Source organism: Dissoconium aciculare, assembly GCF_010015565.1.
Source record: "Dissoconium aciculare CBS 342.82 unplaced genomic scaffold K489scaffold_1, whole genome shotgun sequence".
NCBI classification, from domain to species: Eukaryota; Fungi; Ascomycota; class Dothideomycetes; order Mycosphaerellales; family Dissoconiaceae; genus Dissoconium; species Dissoconium aciculare.
Window position 1 is genome coordinate 1467107 of NW_022984951.1, and position 16361 is coordinate 1483467.

General features: G+C 51.3%; 4 protein-coding genes across 4 annotated transcripts; 1 reads left to right on the top strand and 3 right to left on the bottom strand.

The window, feature by feature from the left end:
• Positions 1–627: 627 nt before the first annotated feature.
• K489DRAFT_375492 (uncharacterized protein) lies at positions 628–3477 on the bottom strand. The gene has a single exon (XM_033603697.1). The coding sequence runs from the start codon at positions 3282–3284 to the stop codon at positions 948–950; it is 2337 nt and encodes a 778-aa protein (XP_033464436.1). The 5' UTR covers positions 3285–3477; the 3' UTR covers positions 628–947.
• Positions 3478–3987: 510 nt separating this feature from the next.
• K489DRAFT_427770 (uncharacterized protein) lies at positions 3988–7696 on the bottom strand. The gene is made up of 2 exons (XM_033608311.1): positions 7416–7696; positions 3988–7334 (listed from the first exon to the last, which is right to left on the bottom strand). Exons 1-2 carry the CDS (start codon positions 7550–7552, stop codon positions 4343–4345), a joined length of 3129 nt encoding a protein of 1042 aa, XP_033464437.1. The 5' UTR covers positions 7553–7696; the 3' UTR covers positions 3988–4342.
• A 1139-nt stretch (positions 7697–8835) lies between these two features.
• On the bottom strand, positions 8836–9405 carry K489DRAFT_406102 (uncharacterized protein; the record flags this gene model as incomplete). The annotated part of the gene is made up of 1 exon (XM_033607220.1): positions 8836–9405. One exon carries the CDS (start codon positions 9403–9405, stop codon positions 8836–8838), a length of 570 nt encoding a protein of 189 aa, XP_033464438.1.
• Positions 9406–11941: 2536 nt separating this feature from the next.
• On the top strand, positions 11942–15687 carry K489DRAFT_375496 (putative HAM-2, hyphal anastomosis-2 protein). The gene has a single exon (XM_033603698.1). It carries the CDS (start codon positions 12070–12072, stop codon positions 15199–15201), a length of 3132 nt encoding a protein of 1043 aa, XP_033464439.1. The 5' UTR covers positions 11942–12069; the 3' UTR covers positions 15202–15687.
• The last annotated feature ends 674 nt before the right edge of the window (positions 15688–16361 follow it).

A 16361-nucleotide genomic window follows, 5' to 3' on the forward strand; every position in this document is an offset into this window, starting at 1 on the left:
TGTGACTGCGATAATATCGACACATCACGAGACCAGGAATGAAACCGACGAATGCTTCATCGTCGAAAATTGAGACCTTTCTGGGACACTGTAGACCCCAGACGGATGTTTCATGACCTGCTACCAGGATCCATAACGCGTGAATGACGAGTGACGAAAGTAGTCTGACTCGTGTGTCGGCTCCGCTCAATCGCAGTTTGCAGGGATCCAACACCTATGCTAGTATATTTCCTTTTGACATTTTGAAGGATTTATCGAATAAGTTTCTGACACCGGACCTCTGGGAGCCGCATTTGCATGCATGTACAGTGCACACGTCGGTGGGTTCCAGGACGTTGGGCTTTGAGGGGCGGATCGGGATCTCCTCGTTCCGCCACGAGGTTGAAACATGGCCGACCTGCAGCTTCAGTATCCTTGAGAGCAACGGCCTTATTATTATATACATAGGATCTCGTGATGATGCCGGCGCGAGATGCAAGGTGAAGATGATTAATCCCCCACCGAGCAGCTGCTTGTATGTGATTAGTCATCACACAGGATCGAACGGCACCGGGCTGATACGCTTGCAAGGAACGCCCAAAGGAGCGATCCACAGAAGAAGAATATGAAACGATAGATCCATCACAAGCGTCTTTTTCCTCCACCACTAACCCCCGCGCCCTACCACCCATCACCTGCATGCCTCCAGTCCTGGGCTATCGATCTTCTCACTCAACATACCCTGGCCCTTTCCCCACCACTTTTAATGACCAAATAAAATGTTCCGCTAGCCTGGTCGATCAACCTGCCACGCATCCACTCCACATGTTTCTACCTCGTATGGCAAAGAAAAGCATGCTCGCAATTGTTTGTTTTCGATAGCGCACGAACAGTGGCATTTAGTATTTGTCATCGTCGCAGCATCATGTTTGTAAAATTCTAATCTACAATCGCTGAGCCCCATAGCTTCAACCTGATAAAAGTCCGAAGAGGAGAAAGGTCCGACGCCAGTATTCATGCGCGTTCTTCCTAAGCCGTTCCTGCGCCGCCGGCTCCAGCCCGACATGCTGCATGAGCTGATCGACCGTAGTCGAGAATCTGCCCTCGCCACTGGCCTTGACGTTGTCGTTGCTGCTGCCGACGATGGAAGATACTTGTAATGCTCGTTGTAGATAGAATCCATCAAGTGCCATCTGGAGATGTTGTTCCCGGAGTTGTGCGTCAATTTTGGATTCTTTAGCTGTGGATTCTGTCTCGGCCTCATCGGCAACTTTGTCTTCTTCTTCGTGGTCGTCGTCCTCGAGCACCTCTACTTCTCTGGCTGTAATCACATCGAATACATCGCGCTCCGCCAATTGCTCAATGATAGAGGCCTTCAATGTCTGCACGGCATCAGGGGCCCAGAGATCTGTCCCAGAAGCGGACATTTGACGATGTAAGTCGGTCAAAAATCGGAACGTCCCGGTCGACGGCTGCACGGGCAAATTTGGCGTACCGTCCCAAAGGCTTGTTGGTATGTAGCGAAGGACGCGCATCCACCGGCTGTACGCTGCTAACGGAGGGTCTGCGACTGATGTCGCGATACGCAGATGTAACGACCGAACAACCGCGTGGTCACAGGACACCGTGTCGAAGGATGCGAAGGTTGCAACGAGGCCACGCTTCCGAAGGTCCAATTCCCGCAGCATTCGAACATGCAGGGCCACGTCTACATTTTCGCCTTTTGCATGCTCTTCGATGACAGTATATGTTTTGCGAAGTGTTGCGGTCGCCGCCTCGAGCAGCGCCTCCTCCAACCGCTGGGGATCTTGTTTGCTGAGAGCAGTGAGCATGGTCTCTCCGTCATCCAAATCATCCAAATCGAGTTCAACATCATCATCCCATTTGGTTGCACGTAAGGCAACGGCAATGCTTTTGGTGCGTTCTAGCCGCTCGATCCATTCATCAAACAATTGTGTATGCCGTCGGATACCATCCGAACGCCCATGCTGTCGTCTGAGGACCGCCTGTCGAAAAGCTGTCGCACCTCGGCCAAGATCCAGATTCTCGCCCGCCAGGTTCCAAAGATCGAGATCACGTCCCTGGCCAGCAGACTGATCATGCGCATCTGGGAACATATCTGACAATGCTAACTCCGCTGCCTCTTTGGTGAGAGTCTCAAGCTTCGCAAGGAATGCTCCCCGCATGTCGTTAATTGCACGGAGCTGGCTCTCGTCGCGGAAACGTGCGCCAAGCGACAGATATTTCGAGAGCACTTTGTGCCGCATTTCCAACACCTGCTTTGCTTCAGTCTGCTGCGCCAAACAGTCTGTGAGGCCTTGCAGCAGGTACTTCTGAGCATGTCGCGCCCACGACGAGAGCGCATTCTTGACTTCCGAAATGACGATCGATTCATGGCTAATCCAAGGTATAAAGTTGCGCACGTCTGGCGCGATCCATTGCTCGTAGACGTCCAAATTGAGTTCGACGACTGCACGAACACCCACGTCTCGCGTCAAAGCGACCTTGGAGATTTGCGAAAGCGATTCGAGGAACCTTTTGGGAAACAGCTCTCGCGTATCTGCCAATGTGCGTTGAAATAAATCGAGAGCATCCATGAGGTCCGCCTCCGAAGCACTCTCAGCCCGACTCTCGAGCTGTGTAAATCGGACCTGGAGAAAATGCCGTAGCACATCCTTCGGAGAGGAATTTGAGATTAAAGCATACGCACAAAGTGTCTGCAAAGTGAATTTCTTGTCCACATCCGCACGAACCAGCGAGCGTTCGATGTATGATAGCAGTCTCTTCCTCGTCCGTCTCATTCTCTTCGCCAGATCCTCCAACACTGCAGGCGCCTGCTCGCTCTCGGCGACGCTCTTGTGCAGCAATCGCGCTAGAACCAACAACTTTGATGCAAGCAGTGCATCTTCATTCGCCTTGATTATCCGTACTGTTACCACCAGCGCGTTTTGGAGGACTTTCGTCTGCGCAAGCGCCCCATATCGGGCCTGCTCTGAGGTCGCACGCTCTTTCTTCATCTGAACATGGTTGCTCTCAATGCGTTCGAGCATGCGTGCGTTGCATTTCCGCCCGATGTCACCGAGATGTGATTCAACGCCTTGGATCTGCTCATCCATATCAATGATGCGCTCGGCAGTACCTAGGAGGTCTCGGTAGCTGGCGCCGACCAGGGTGCGTAGTTTCTGCCGATTATCTTCCATGTTGCGCCGGAGCTGCTGCTCCAGCTTGCGCACAACTGGCAATGGGTATTGGAAGGCATCCTCCCAGGTCGTTAACGAGCTCACATCTGGTTGTTGAGCCGACATTGTGCAGAGTTGTATTTGGTGCAGCGATGCAACCTGATCGCGATCATCTACTCAAAAAGAAAAGGACTGAAGTCTGGAGACGTGGCTTGCTCTCAATGCTGAATTGTGGGGACAGGCACCATTCGACATGACGACTTGCCCGTGAAGTCGGCTAACAACAATAAGAATACCTACCTAGGTATGATGGTGTCAATGTAAGTGCCTACCTACTAGGTACGCTCACTTTCTGAACATCTCACATCCCGGCCTCGTGACGCCAACGAATGAGGTACTCATTAGTTGAAGCTGAACCCTGACATCTCGACCATCGTTTGTCACCTCGGAAATCGAGTTTGTACTGTACTCGAATTACTTTCATATGTCCATACATAATTTATGATTAGAACTATTCCTAAGTTATTTTCAAGTCTACCTAGGTACGCTTCAATATTTCTGTCTGCACTCGAGTCATGACCGTCTGTGTGCTCAAGTCATTTCTGTCTGCACTCAGGTCGTGTCCATGCAGGTGTGCACGCAAGTCCAAAGTAGTAGATGACAACACTCTAGCACCGGATATGTCCGAGCCAATTATAAAGCTGCAATTGTAGTCATACCACTCGTGCTTGAATCGCGGCATAACCTCGGACGATTTTTATTGCCTCCAACCTTCCATGAGGCGTACATGCCCAGGTGATTACATGTATAACAAATTAAATTGATTGTTCCAAGGTCAGTCAGCGGTATATTTCATGCTACATAGGCATCCATGGATCTCAGCACAAGTCCTAGTACTCAAAGACAACCAGTCCACAAGCTTCATAATTCTCTGCAGACAGGAATGTCATAGAATACCACGCGGCGGAGGCTTCACCTCATTCAGTAGGAAAGATCACTTATAAAAGAGACAATAAAAGCATAAGGCGAGAGGTGCGTAATCCTCACCTCCGGAAGGCGAGGCAAAGTATGGGAGTGACTTAGTATCTCCGTTGCGACCTGCCTACTCTTCCAATCGTTCCTCGCTCACCAGAACGGGGTTCAATCTTCTTCACGATACAGACGTGATTTGCAATGTACATGTTCTATTTCTGGTTGACATCTGGCCACCCTAGGACGTCGCCCACGCTTACCACACTCCACCTGACCCCGACGAGGGCTACAAGGGCTCCTATGAGCTCGACTAGTAGCAACGAGATGATCGCCAGAAGCATGCGTGGCATGAACACGCGATAGAGCATCAGATGTCTCCGCAACCATGCAGCCTCGATGACAGTGGCGACCGCAATAGCTGCGTAGAACATCAGGTGTGTGGCCATCCCTCCAGCAATTCGACTCAGGAGAGCTGGGTGTTTCGGTGGCACCTTCCATAGTGCAATCGTCGGCACAGCAACGGCGCAGAGGATCTGTGGACCAAAACTGTTCAAGACGACAAGCAGGGGACTCCAAGGATATTGGATCGTACGGAGCGGAATAAATGCCGACTCCCACTGTATCGTAGCCAGCGCAGCTTGGTGGCCGGTTTTGAAAAAGTGAAAGCTGCCAAGCAGGGCCAGGATGATTGGGCCAACAGGTGAGGAGCGGATGTTGTTCGCGTCGATCATTTCAAGGATGTTGAGAATGGAAATCATGCATAGCGCAAGGGCGCCCTGTCCCATCGGCTTCTGTACGAGTAGGAGGGCGAGCAGCCATGCGCAAGGAAGGAGGAAATAGCGAGTGCCGTGAATGTTCGCATACCCATAGATGATGAGCTTGGTGCGAGGTGCAGCGGGAGGTGCACGCACAGTAGTTAGAACAGGTGCGTCAGGCTCGCCATTGTCAATTGGTTTGGAGACCGTGGTGGCCGGTGGGGCTGGTGCTTCTTCTGTCTTGACAGCCAACATCGGCGCGGCCCATATGTAGGTCGCATATCCAGCAGCAAAGGCGACGGAAAGCACAACCTGGGCAATCACGATGCGTGTAGTCTTAAGCAAATTCTTCGAGATCCCAGGATACCACTCCCCGTCATCAGCGGCATCAAGGAACCAGTATGAAGCGACCATGACCAGCCCCACGCGCAGGGCGATGCCGATCCAGATGACAGCTGAGCCATGGTAGTTGAGCGTACGAACAAAGAAGAATCTGATGATCGATGGCAAGACGAGCGCCACCACAAATGGAATAAACAGCTGCCAATTGGACGATGTTGACGATGTGGCCGACGCGTAGTATGATGAGCGGCAGTTCGGCATTTGCTCTTCTCGGCACAGACGCGAGAGGGAACTCAACCGCGTTGCGACCAAGAACGAAACCGCATTAAGAGATCCAAGCTTCCGATCGTAAGCCTCTGCCCGTCCCAGAGATGCTCCAAGCATGAGCACACCGAATGTGGTCAACAGGAATAACAATTGCTCGTCTTCCCACACGACGAATGAGTTGGACGCAAACCCAATGCAAAGCAGAGCCGTGATCAAGAAGCAGTATCCGCCCCAGAGTGTTCTTGGAAGAGGAAGCTGCAGGAACTTCCTCGCAGGCCAAAGTCCATAAGACGTAGCCAATATTCCTCCAGCGGCTGCACCAAACGCAATTGATTGTAAAACGCCCAAGGTCAGAAGCATACCAAAACCGGCTCCCGCAATCGCACCAATGACGGTTCCGAGCAGACCCGATCCAAGTAGCGGAGGAGTGATTGCGGCACGATCTCCAGCAATGCCTTGAGCATAGACGATCAGTAAAACGAATGTGCCGACCAGCGTGACAATGCCCATCGTCATGCTGGTAAGGTCAAATCGTGCCCAGAGATGCTTTGAGGTCCGTAGGTTCTCTCTTTGATAAGCTGCATAGGCTTCGTAGAGACCCCAGGCCTCATTGCTGCCTGGCTTCAATGACTTTGATGACATCGAGCGCCAAACACTGTCGGCCGCCTGCCAGAGACTTTCTGCCACGGCAAAAGAATCGCCCATTTTCCTCGCTCGAGCATATTCTGTCTGATAGCGATGGATCTGCGCTGCCGTGATGCGCCCCACGATTGAAAGATCCTTGGGACTTGAAGGATTAAACGCTTCCTCAATTGGCCAGCCGAGATTATTGAAGGGTATCGGCATGCCGAGGAGCAAGGACAAAGTCGGGACGAGATCGATTTGAGCAACGGGTCTCTCCTTAGCTGTCGCTGGTGGTTCCACGAATGACTTCTCGCGCCGTCCAAAGAAGGGCCGTTTCGAATACATCCACAAAGCGGCCTCCACCTCGTCATCCGACTCACCTCCGTGGTCACCTTTTACATCCATGCCATGATCTCCCATGACCACCAATAAGGTGTCCTCATCCAATGCATCAATCATACGACGCAATACTCCATCCATCTGTTGCAGTTTATCCGCCATAGCGGGGTGGTCCGGTCCATAGCGATGGCCAGCATGGTCCACTCCAAGATAATGAGCAATGATGACATCCCAACGATCACGCATGGCCGGATCGAGAAGTGGAAAGATGTGCTCGTTGACGCCATTGTCCAAGGTGTGCAGATCCCAGACATTGAACGAGTCGTAAGCCCGCGTCAAGTTGGGCTCGAAATATCCTGGGAACAGAGAATGCCAGGTATCATCCCCCAGATGCACTACTCTCTTGCCCGCCTTGTAGAGCTGCTCAATGATGTTGTCCTCGTCAATAGCTGTTCCAGCAAAGTTTGACCCAGCATCGATGAATACCGGCAACGTCCCTGTTGTGAGACCTTTCAGTCGTTGAAGTGTTGTGGTCGGCGGATCGGCAATGAAGGGGCGAAGAAAAGCGTTTGCTGGGAAGTTGACTGCTGTTTCGTACAGGATAGGAAATGCATCATGAAAATGATGAGCGGTCTCTTGTCCAGGTCGAGGCTTGAAGGGCACTGTGAAATCGTACCGCAACGCGTCTACAACCACTACGACAGCTTTGCTGAAGCTTTTAGGTGTCCAACATCCCAGCTCTTGGGTTCCAGGAGAGTGGCCGGGGGCGTCATGAACGTCAATTGGTCGAATGGCGCATTCCGATCGATGCGGCAGTACTAGGCGCGAAAGCAAGAAACCGCTGCAGAAGAGATAAATGGCGAGCGCGTGAAAGACACTTGGGACATTGGGTCATCAGTTAGCGATGGCACCAGACCAAGGAGGATAGTAAGAAGTTTCAGGACAGTGTTCAGCATACAAAATGAGAATGAAGAAAGCTACAATGAGCCCATGCTGGGCCTTGAACTGCACCGCGAGACGCTTGTCCTCTGCCTTTACATCGCGAGGCGCAACACCCTTGGGTGCTGCACTGGGCAGCGGGGCCTTGCTCTGCATTGGAGCTTGTGACAAGTAATGATTCCAATGGGAAAAGAGAGACAAATGCAAGAAACGAGCGTGATCTATGATGGCCTCAAGTGGGCCGACATGATGGAGAAAGGGCAGAGTTCCAGATTTGCCCGGCGTGGTGTTCTGGTAGAGTGCTACGTTTGGGTCTAGAGGCAGGAGAGAGCGTTTTGACACATGCATTGGTTGAAGCATCACCTGCATCATTCATCTGGCGTCTCCACCAGCCGCCAGGGCAGGCCGCATACACGTGGCTCAACAACGATTTTCTCCGCAACGTGTAACGATCTGGTATTGTATATCACACCTTTGCCACGATATAAACTCCGGCCACATATAGAATAATTATACCACCTACCGAGAGACTCGTGATATGGATGCGCCAGGCGATAGCACATGGACGAAGCGTTCCGTGCTGCGTACCTGGACGTGGGCATTCTGAGGACTGAGATGGACCGTGGGATTGATAATAACCTTGGAACCTTAGAACCATCGAATTGGTCGCTCGTGCCTTTGTTAAGCTCCCTTGAAATAATTCCTGTAATAGATACACGCGGTTTCTTTCAATAAGATTATGGGTTGACCAAAGACGAATATCGGTGTCGAAAGTAGGATGATCATACAGGTGTGGTCTTACTTTCTCCCTTGCGGGTGTGTCAAACAACAAGGGCTTAGAATCCTTCACAATGGTGAGGGATGATTAATATCACTTATGAATATGTTTATCCAGGTGAAGATTTGGTCGCTATAGTCCTACACTTATCGTAGCCACTGTCCGTGATTTCCCCGAATACGATTTTCACAAGTTGGACAATCTCGCATTGCGCTTATTCATTAGAGGTCTTTGTCGAGACTACCACCCTTAACAGCATCCGAAGAGGGGACAGAAAATATGATGTATGGTTTTCATTCTGATGGCCTATGGCACCAACGCATGAGCGGTTATTGAGGGCAAAGAAGAATATTTACACGTAGATCGTGGATACTCCAAGGGTATCTTTCTTGGAGGAGAACCATTCTGAAGCAAGTCTCAGCGCCAGCAGTAAGACATTAAACAGTATCTTCGCGGGTCCCGGTGAGCCTTTTCGTGTTCTCGCCATACGCATGCTAGTCCAATGAAGCAAAAGTGGATGAAATAAAGATTGTGGAATGAGTGTTGGCGAAGGTAGATGGTCCGTGAGGTTGTTGGTAGTTCTCTCGGATGTGGAGAGGTAGAAGAGTCGTGGGTCGTCATAACCGGCTTTCGCATGTTTAATTGTTGCCGCGCAAACCGGCTAATGATACTCCTTCTTGGGCGAGTTTTTGGCCTTTTCTATCAAGCCACCGACGCGCTCAAGGTCGATGGAATGGAAACGATCGCCTTCGGATTTCTGATAGGCAGGCAAGACATCGACCACGGGTTCCATTCCGATAGCAGAATCTCCCATGTGAACCACGACGACCCGACCTGATTTCCTCTTGCCGGTTTCGTCGACCTCCTCCGGGAAAGTGATGCGGATCTCTGGGAGAGGGCTATCGGGCGGGCTGCTGGAGTTGGCCATGAGGTCCTGCTTTTCCGCATAGACGTGGACAGGCTCCAATTGTCTCGCGCGAACGCGACGAGGACTCGATGAGGACGAGCTTTCCGAGAGACGTTTCTCATTGTACTCGGGCAAGATCGATTGCTTGAGCATTCTGCGACGGTATCGCAAGTACATCAAAGCGGCGACGAGGAAAAGTCCAACGACCAGCAAGGACAACAAGACAACGAGCAGTATGACGATTGTCGGATTGACCGTGGACTGCGGAGATTGTGAGGACGCCTCGGCGTCTCGGCCGAAGAGGTTCATAGTGAGATCGAGCATGATGTATCGACTGGAATGCGCGTTCAATTATTGTTGTTTAATGGAAGTGATTGAGATAGTGCAAGCGTGAGCTGTTTGCAGTGCGTCGGGTTCCGAAAGATGTGCGACGAGTTTCAAGCCTCGATAAGGAATGTGAGGATTACTACAGTAGTCATCTCTCGTCAGCACTGATCGGTGAACTCGTGGCAATCAGGTCAGCAGCAGAGTGAGCCGCCGGGCGAGCAGTCGTGGATACCAGAGTTTGGATCCCGAGAGACCATTCATCCAATGTCTCTTCTTGCGTGACGTCGCTCTGCTCTACTCTGCTCTGCTTTGCTGGCGCGAGTGTCGCCTCTGTGTGCCCAGGCGAAATCGCGCGCTCCAGTATGGGTAACGTTAGGTACCTACCTAGAGTGCGAAAGGCAGACCTGATGCTGCAACCAGTAAAACAAGAAAAGAGCGTAAGAGTAATGAAGCCAGACTGAATGAATGTGGAAGCTGCGGTCGCGCGCGCACCGTGGAACAAGGAAAGAACGCTCGTGGTTGAGCCAGAAATGCAGAGATGGTCCAAATGGAAATGGTCGAGTCGCTGAAACGAAGAAGGGAATGGGAAGGAGAGCGGAAGACGGTGCGAGAGGGCGCCGCACTAAAGAGGGATGGCAACTTTAGAGTTGGGGCATGGGGGGAAATGATGATGGGAGCGCTTGCGCTTGTCTTTCCACCACGCTGTACAAAGTGACCACCTGGGCCACCTACGTGTCTGCCGATCACGCAGCAGTTTGAGCCAGTCTCTATCACAACTCTACAGTACCACTCTGCGGACTGGAGTTAACCCCGTTTCCTGCTTCAGCTTTTGAATGGGAGAACTGCACACTTCTCGCCTTGCAAGGGAACATTTCTAATGGTAGAAATGGACAAGGTGAAGAAGGGGGTCGAGCAGATGGAACCATCTCGCCTTACTTTACAGTTTCTTACCTCTTACAAGCGAGTTCTTGACGCGTCGTCCTCTATAACATTCCTGTCGATGAGGAGACGAAATGGGGCTTATCTCAGTCTGCGGAGTGAGTACGAAGAGAACTCGCAATTGTATCTCAAGTCCCATGTCTTCGCGTACAGTCCGAGAGACGTATTCTCAACGTGAGAATCCATCATCTTTGCCCATTATTGGCCCATCATGTCGATCTTAGGACAGACCTTGTCGTCAGTCGGAAATGTTTCGAAGATGAGCCCTCCCAGCTCCAATTTGGGGAGGGTTGCACGCAGCAGCAAGGGAGAAACAACCATGAGACCTGTGACGGAAAGCACCTGGGCAGCTACGTGTCGCTCTGGATGTGCGGCATGATGCAGCAAGTTTGCACTCAAGAAGGGGCGATCCCTTTTAGTGGCCTATCTAGTGATGAGGAGAAATTTGGAGATTTGGACTACGACAGCACAGGAGAGTGCTGTGAAGTGACGAGGCATTTGTGTGTCTGGCGGTTACGCTAAAGGGCAATTTAAGATGAAGAGCTTAGCCCCATTGGCGCATCATCCACACAGGTGATGGGATTGGCGCTCTGGCAAAAAGTTCAGGCGGGCAGGCGGGATCTCCAGCCCATGGCGTGAACTCCAACACCAATGGGCCAACTCACCCACATGAAGGTGGGCTAGGGTTCTTTCTACATTCAGTCTTCAACACCAGCCCTAGTGGTCACGTCTAGAGTACATGTCTACACAGTACACACTCTCCTATATGTAAACCGCTTGACACGGAGTAGCCTGTCAGATGCGCATATACTATCACATCCGGTGTCATCGTTGTTGAAACGGCTCCCATGTGTCTAGACGGCTTTACCTAGATTCTGTTCATGACGAATGTACCCAATTTTTAAAACATCTTGGAAACGTAAGTAGCGGTTCCACGCGAGCACAGCAACTGCCGAGGGGAAGGTAATCCGACGAGGAAGAACATTTTACCAAATGCCCACTTGCAGGGATGAACAAGGCCACCTGGTGAGAGCAGATCACCTCGACCAAGTGACTCCTCGAGCGCAAAACAGTGATCTGTTGGTGTTGAATCTTGCCATGCTTCTCCACAGTAGAAAGACACATAGGCCATTAGCATGCACGTCCACATACTGGTGATCTCCGTCCACTCGAAAAGTAGCGGGACCTTCTGGTGAGGTATGATTCAGCAGAGCCATCTCGCGACAGGCGTGTAATTGCCATCACTTCGACAGAGTGCTGGAGTGCTGTACTGAATCATGGACCTACATGGGTTAAACCGTGTACAGCATGTTCTATGCTCAGAGACTTGAAACTTGCCTCACGCTTAGACGCTTCGGAGGCATTTCGTCCATACCGTAGACTGTAATCGCAACTCCATGTGCCGTCTTTCTGTCCCGTAGCTTGGGTTGGATTGAACCTGGGCGCCGACACAAGCATCAGCTGCGTGCAGCCTATACGCTGTGCGCGTTAGTGGAGGCACCCAGGTAGACCCTGGGGAACAGCGCGTCGCTGCCGCAGCGAACGTTTGCATTAATGGTTGTGCACGCGACGACGTCTGATGTACTGTAGATCATAGGTGTTACATATATTGTACAAAGATGTCATTCCCATAGCGAAGAGAACTTTGCGCGATCATATCGCCCAAGTCGTTGGCTTTTCGCTGCCACAACCTTCGCTCGTGGAGTGGTGAATTCGCCAGACATGGACGAGGTCGAGAATCCTGCTCTTCCTGCTGCCGGAATGTCCAGTCCGACGTTGAGGCCATTGGGAAGCGATGAAGATCCGGGCAGTACAATAACCGAAGCATCGCAATCGGAATTGCAATCGGATAATGTTCAAGAGTCAGCAAGATTCGGCGGTTTGGACCCGGCAGACCCGGCTCCAAACCCATCAAGATTCGGCGTGCAGTCGAGACCATCAGTGCAACGAGAAACCTCTGTGCCGCCGCCTCAGCAGCCCCCACCAGCACCTCCCGTCCAAACCAACAGTGACATGAACGAATACTCGCAGGATCCACCGGACAGCTTGACTTTGGCTGATTTGAAGCGAATTCGAAACTCTTTTCCTGCTGCGGTGGAACCCCAGAGGCAACAGGTCGTCGAACTTCGGGACGTTTACGACTTTGATTACCGCGACGCACAATCGCTACCATGCGAATTGGAAGAGTGGTTTAGCTATAGCGAGGAAGAGGAGAAGAGACTGTATCAATGTAAAGCAGTCTTTGATCAAGAATGGCGTGCTTCCGAACATGGAAAGCAGGATTGGTTGAATGTTACGGAGGATGCACGCAGAGCTTTCACCAAGAGGTGGATCCAAGTCTTGAACGACCCATCGCAGGAGCAGGATGTCGCGAATGCGCTCATGATACTCACATATCTAGGCCTTGGGGTCTGGGAAGAGACGGCAGGACGCAACGAAGGATGTGCCCTGGAAGATCTTTTCAACGATAGTGGCTTTGGCGGATCTCGTCTGGAAGAGTATGGCCGTTCAAGCTTACAGATCCAATGGATCGTTGCCATGGTTGACACGCTCCATGCTTGTGACGGGTTGAGCAATATCTACGACACGCTGAGACGGATCTGCGAGGATGATTTTGCGAATAGTGCCGTAGAGCCAAGCTTACGGGATGAGGGACAGGCTCAAAGAGGCGACACCACCATCGAGCTTTGGTGCGCTTTGACACTGATGTATCTCTTCGTTGAGGTGGCCAGGACTACGACTAATGCTCGCGCTTTGAAGCAAGACGTCGTTGCGCTGGACCCAAATATTCTCTCATATCTGACGCAGATCGTCGCCAGGATGCGATGGGATGAAAATGCACCCATACCCTTGACCAAGATGTTGCTGCTGGCGTGGAAAGCAATTCTGGTATGTTTTGGTGGCATTGCTGACATCGAGCAGCTGAAGAAGTCTCTCCAAAAGCAGGAGGTGGACAAAGATGTTCGTGGCGCGCCCATCATCACTGCCTCCCCACTTGACTATCACCTGTTTCGACAGGAAATTAGTTCCAAATATCCTGCCTATCAGCCACCATTACCACTCTTTCCTCTGGAGCCCGAGCACAATAGCATTTTACCGCCGCTGAGCCATCGCCGTCCAAGTGTTTCGCGGTCAGATGCAGCCATCACTGGGGCTCCCAATATTGGCAGCGATTCAATCATGCATCAGCCGATGCACATTGCCACGCCAGCCCCCTCACCTCCTCCATCGCCTGGCGGTCCTGGCAAGGCTGGCAAGAAGCAAAACTATCAGACGAATCAACTATTTCCATTCCTCTATCCTCCTCTCGATGCCAGCAGTAATGACCTCGGAGGAAAAGGAAGCACTGAGCTGCAGGACACGCTTGTGGGCCGTCGATGGGAGGGCTCCGACGTACCATCAAGTATCTTAGAGGGCGCAGAATTGTTTGCGCAGCGCATGCGTGCCACACGTGGCATGCAACAAATGTGGGATGCCCGAGATGACTTTATGAAGGAAGACCGAGGCTGGGAAACCAACGGTGATCCCAGTGCCTTCATCGACGTTGATGCTCGCGAAGAGCTGCGAAAGGGAGGACCAGCATACGCTGGTCAGAAAGTCCCGCCCGAGGCCCAAGAAGTTATTGCCAAGGTCAACGCTTACTACAAAGACTGCCTTCCACATTTGCAGAGCCTGGTCGTTGTGATGTTGAAGGTCATTCTTCAGAACGTTACAGAACTCGTCACAAAGAGTGGCCACAATGGCTTTCCGTCGAGCATCCAGCTGAATGACATGAATGGTCATCGAACAATGGAAAACAGCGTCAACTTCTCCGCGGATAGCATCGAGAATGCTGTCGACGAAGCCAACAAACAACGATCCCAGGAAATCTTAGCGAAGGCGTTAGGGGCTATCATCTTGCTGCTGTTGAAATGGTTCAGGCTTTCCCATGTACTACAATACGAGTACATGACGCAGCTTCTCTTGGATGCGAACTTTGTACCACTTATCGTGCGAGTGTGGCAATCACAGGACATTGGTCGGGCGTGTCATATCAAACAAGATCGCGAGGATCGTAGCTTTTTCTACTACTGCCAAAAGAATTCACGGCAAGGCGCACCGGAATCGACTTTGGCTCCAGCGATGGCATCACTAAACGAGGAGTCTGAAGATGAAGCAGCGCCGCCTCCGATCAAACGTAAGCGCGACGATTCGAGCAACGAGTTGTCTCTACGACCTGATGACTTCTCCCACCTACCCGAAGTTGATGAGTTGGGTTATCAAACGACTCCGATGCCCCTGAAGCCGATCAAGTCATACTCATATCGCAACATCTTCAGTACAATCAATTATCTGCGCATCCTGCAAAAGATCACTCACCGCAAGACACATCGTGCCTTGACCCTCGTAGGCAGTCACAAGACTCAATTCCTCAGAAAGACGCTGAAGATTCCAGTACAGCTTGTTCGATACTATACCTTGAAGCTCTACAAATCGCAGGTCCCCTTTTGTGGACGCAAGTGGCGGCAGAGCAACATGAAAGTCATCACTGCGGTCTGGTTGTCCGTCCCAGCAGATCTCCGCGACGACTGGCTCACAGGGGGTGGAGGCGGCATGGGCGGCGCATATGTTGGTGACGTGGATGGCACCGTCGAGGACGCCCTCCCGCTTGAACAGAGCTTGCGGACTATCACGCATTGGTGGAATTTACGCAATTTCCCGGACGCCATGTGCGCAACGAACAACGTCCAAGACGAAGGGATGGATTTTTTCACCCGCGAGCTCGAGAAGATGGATTTGTTGAGAGAGGATGAGATGGCAGATAGCCAGAGCCTCGCGGAAGGTTTATGGGAAGGTCCGGTTGATGGCTATTGATATCATTGCACTTACACTGGTGTAGGAAGATCTTGAGGTTGTGCATAACGTTCAAATACAGGTTCTTTGAATCTTTTTTGAACCAGTGCCATCGAACTCGTGACTTCGCCATCGAGTCGTTTGGTACTGTGTCCGGTGCGACACCTGTCAACTAACTAACTAGTCTTTCAACTAACTAAATGATCCAGCAAAGACTGTACCAAAAGTGCCCTGTCCGATTTGACGGATCCATGGATGTCTGCCAGGGATAGGTACATTCAGACGCTGTCCGAACAATCCATGGATAGCAATCTTGAACGAGCTAAAAGCGAGAAGTCCGAAAGGCGTGCAACGATCCAGGGTGAACAGCGAATTGATGACTCATCACTCAATGAGCTCCACTGATTAGTCACCACGGTATGAGCTCAGGACGAGTTCGAAGGCAACTTCATGTACTTCACCTAGGCGATGTGCATCAGTAAATGCATGAAGTAGTTCGTCCTCCAGCTGTTTGACCGAACCCTCTGGCCCGATGCAATGTCATAGAGATGAGCCAGCTTTTTGGGAGCTGTGCAGGTGCAGGCTCGGGTGCCCAGGTGCTGCCCAGGTGTTCAGCGGCTTTATTAGGGTTGTTCCTCGGCTTCGGCTACTCGAATAACCCCATTCCAATGTTCTTTCTTACTTACATCCATACCTACCTACCTAGTAGGTATCTAGTAGGTATCTTCCACAGGTGAACAATCCTGGCGGACAAACCGTTGATGATACTCGCAGGCGACGTATGTGTTATACCAGTCCGCAGAGAGGCAGTGCGGGACCCAGGAACTTTGGTAGCATGTACTGTACGGTATTTAGTCATCACGTCAATTGGATCAAAATTGTTTGCGGCATATGGCAAGGATTCCAGTTTGGAAACACGATGTTGAGTTTCTTACATCTTGCCTCGCATATGGAAACTTTCGATAATATTAAACGTACTGCCCGTATACTAGTGCTTCCAGTGAGGCTTACCATCTAATATAATGACAGGCCATTAAAGAGCTACGGTAAATATACCAATACAGGAGGGCTACATTCGTTACCCAACAGTGCATCGATGGTGCTTCGTATATAGTCCGAGGCTCCCCATACAGACAGCGATCAGTTTCATCAATAGTGACAACAAATACTGACCATAGTAA

Bases quoted from the DNA above. Each gene is read 5' to 3' on its own strand.
- K489DRAFT_375492 (XM_033603697.1), bottom strand. From the start codon at position 3,284: ATGTCGGCTCAACAACCAGATGTGAGCTCGTTAACGACCTGGGAGGAT.
- K489DRAFT_427770 (XM_033608311.1), bottom strand. From the start codon at position 7,552: ATGCAGAGCAAGGCCCCGCTGCCCAGTGCAGCACCCAAGGGTGTTGCG. The intron at 7,335-7,415 runs GTATGCTGAACA...CAATGTCCCAAG, and splicing joins GCTTTCTTCATTCTCATTTT to TGTCTTTCACGCGCTCGCCA.
- K489DRAFT_375496 (XM_033603698.1), top strand. From the start codon at position 12,070: ATGGACGAGGTCGAGAATCCTGCTCTTCCTGCTGCCGGAATGTCCAGT.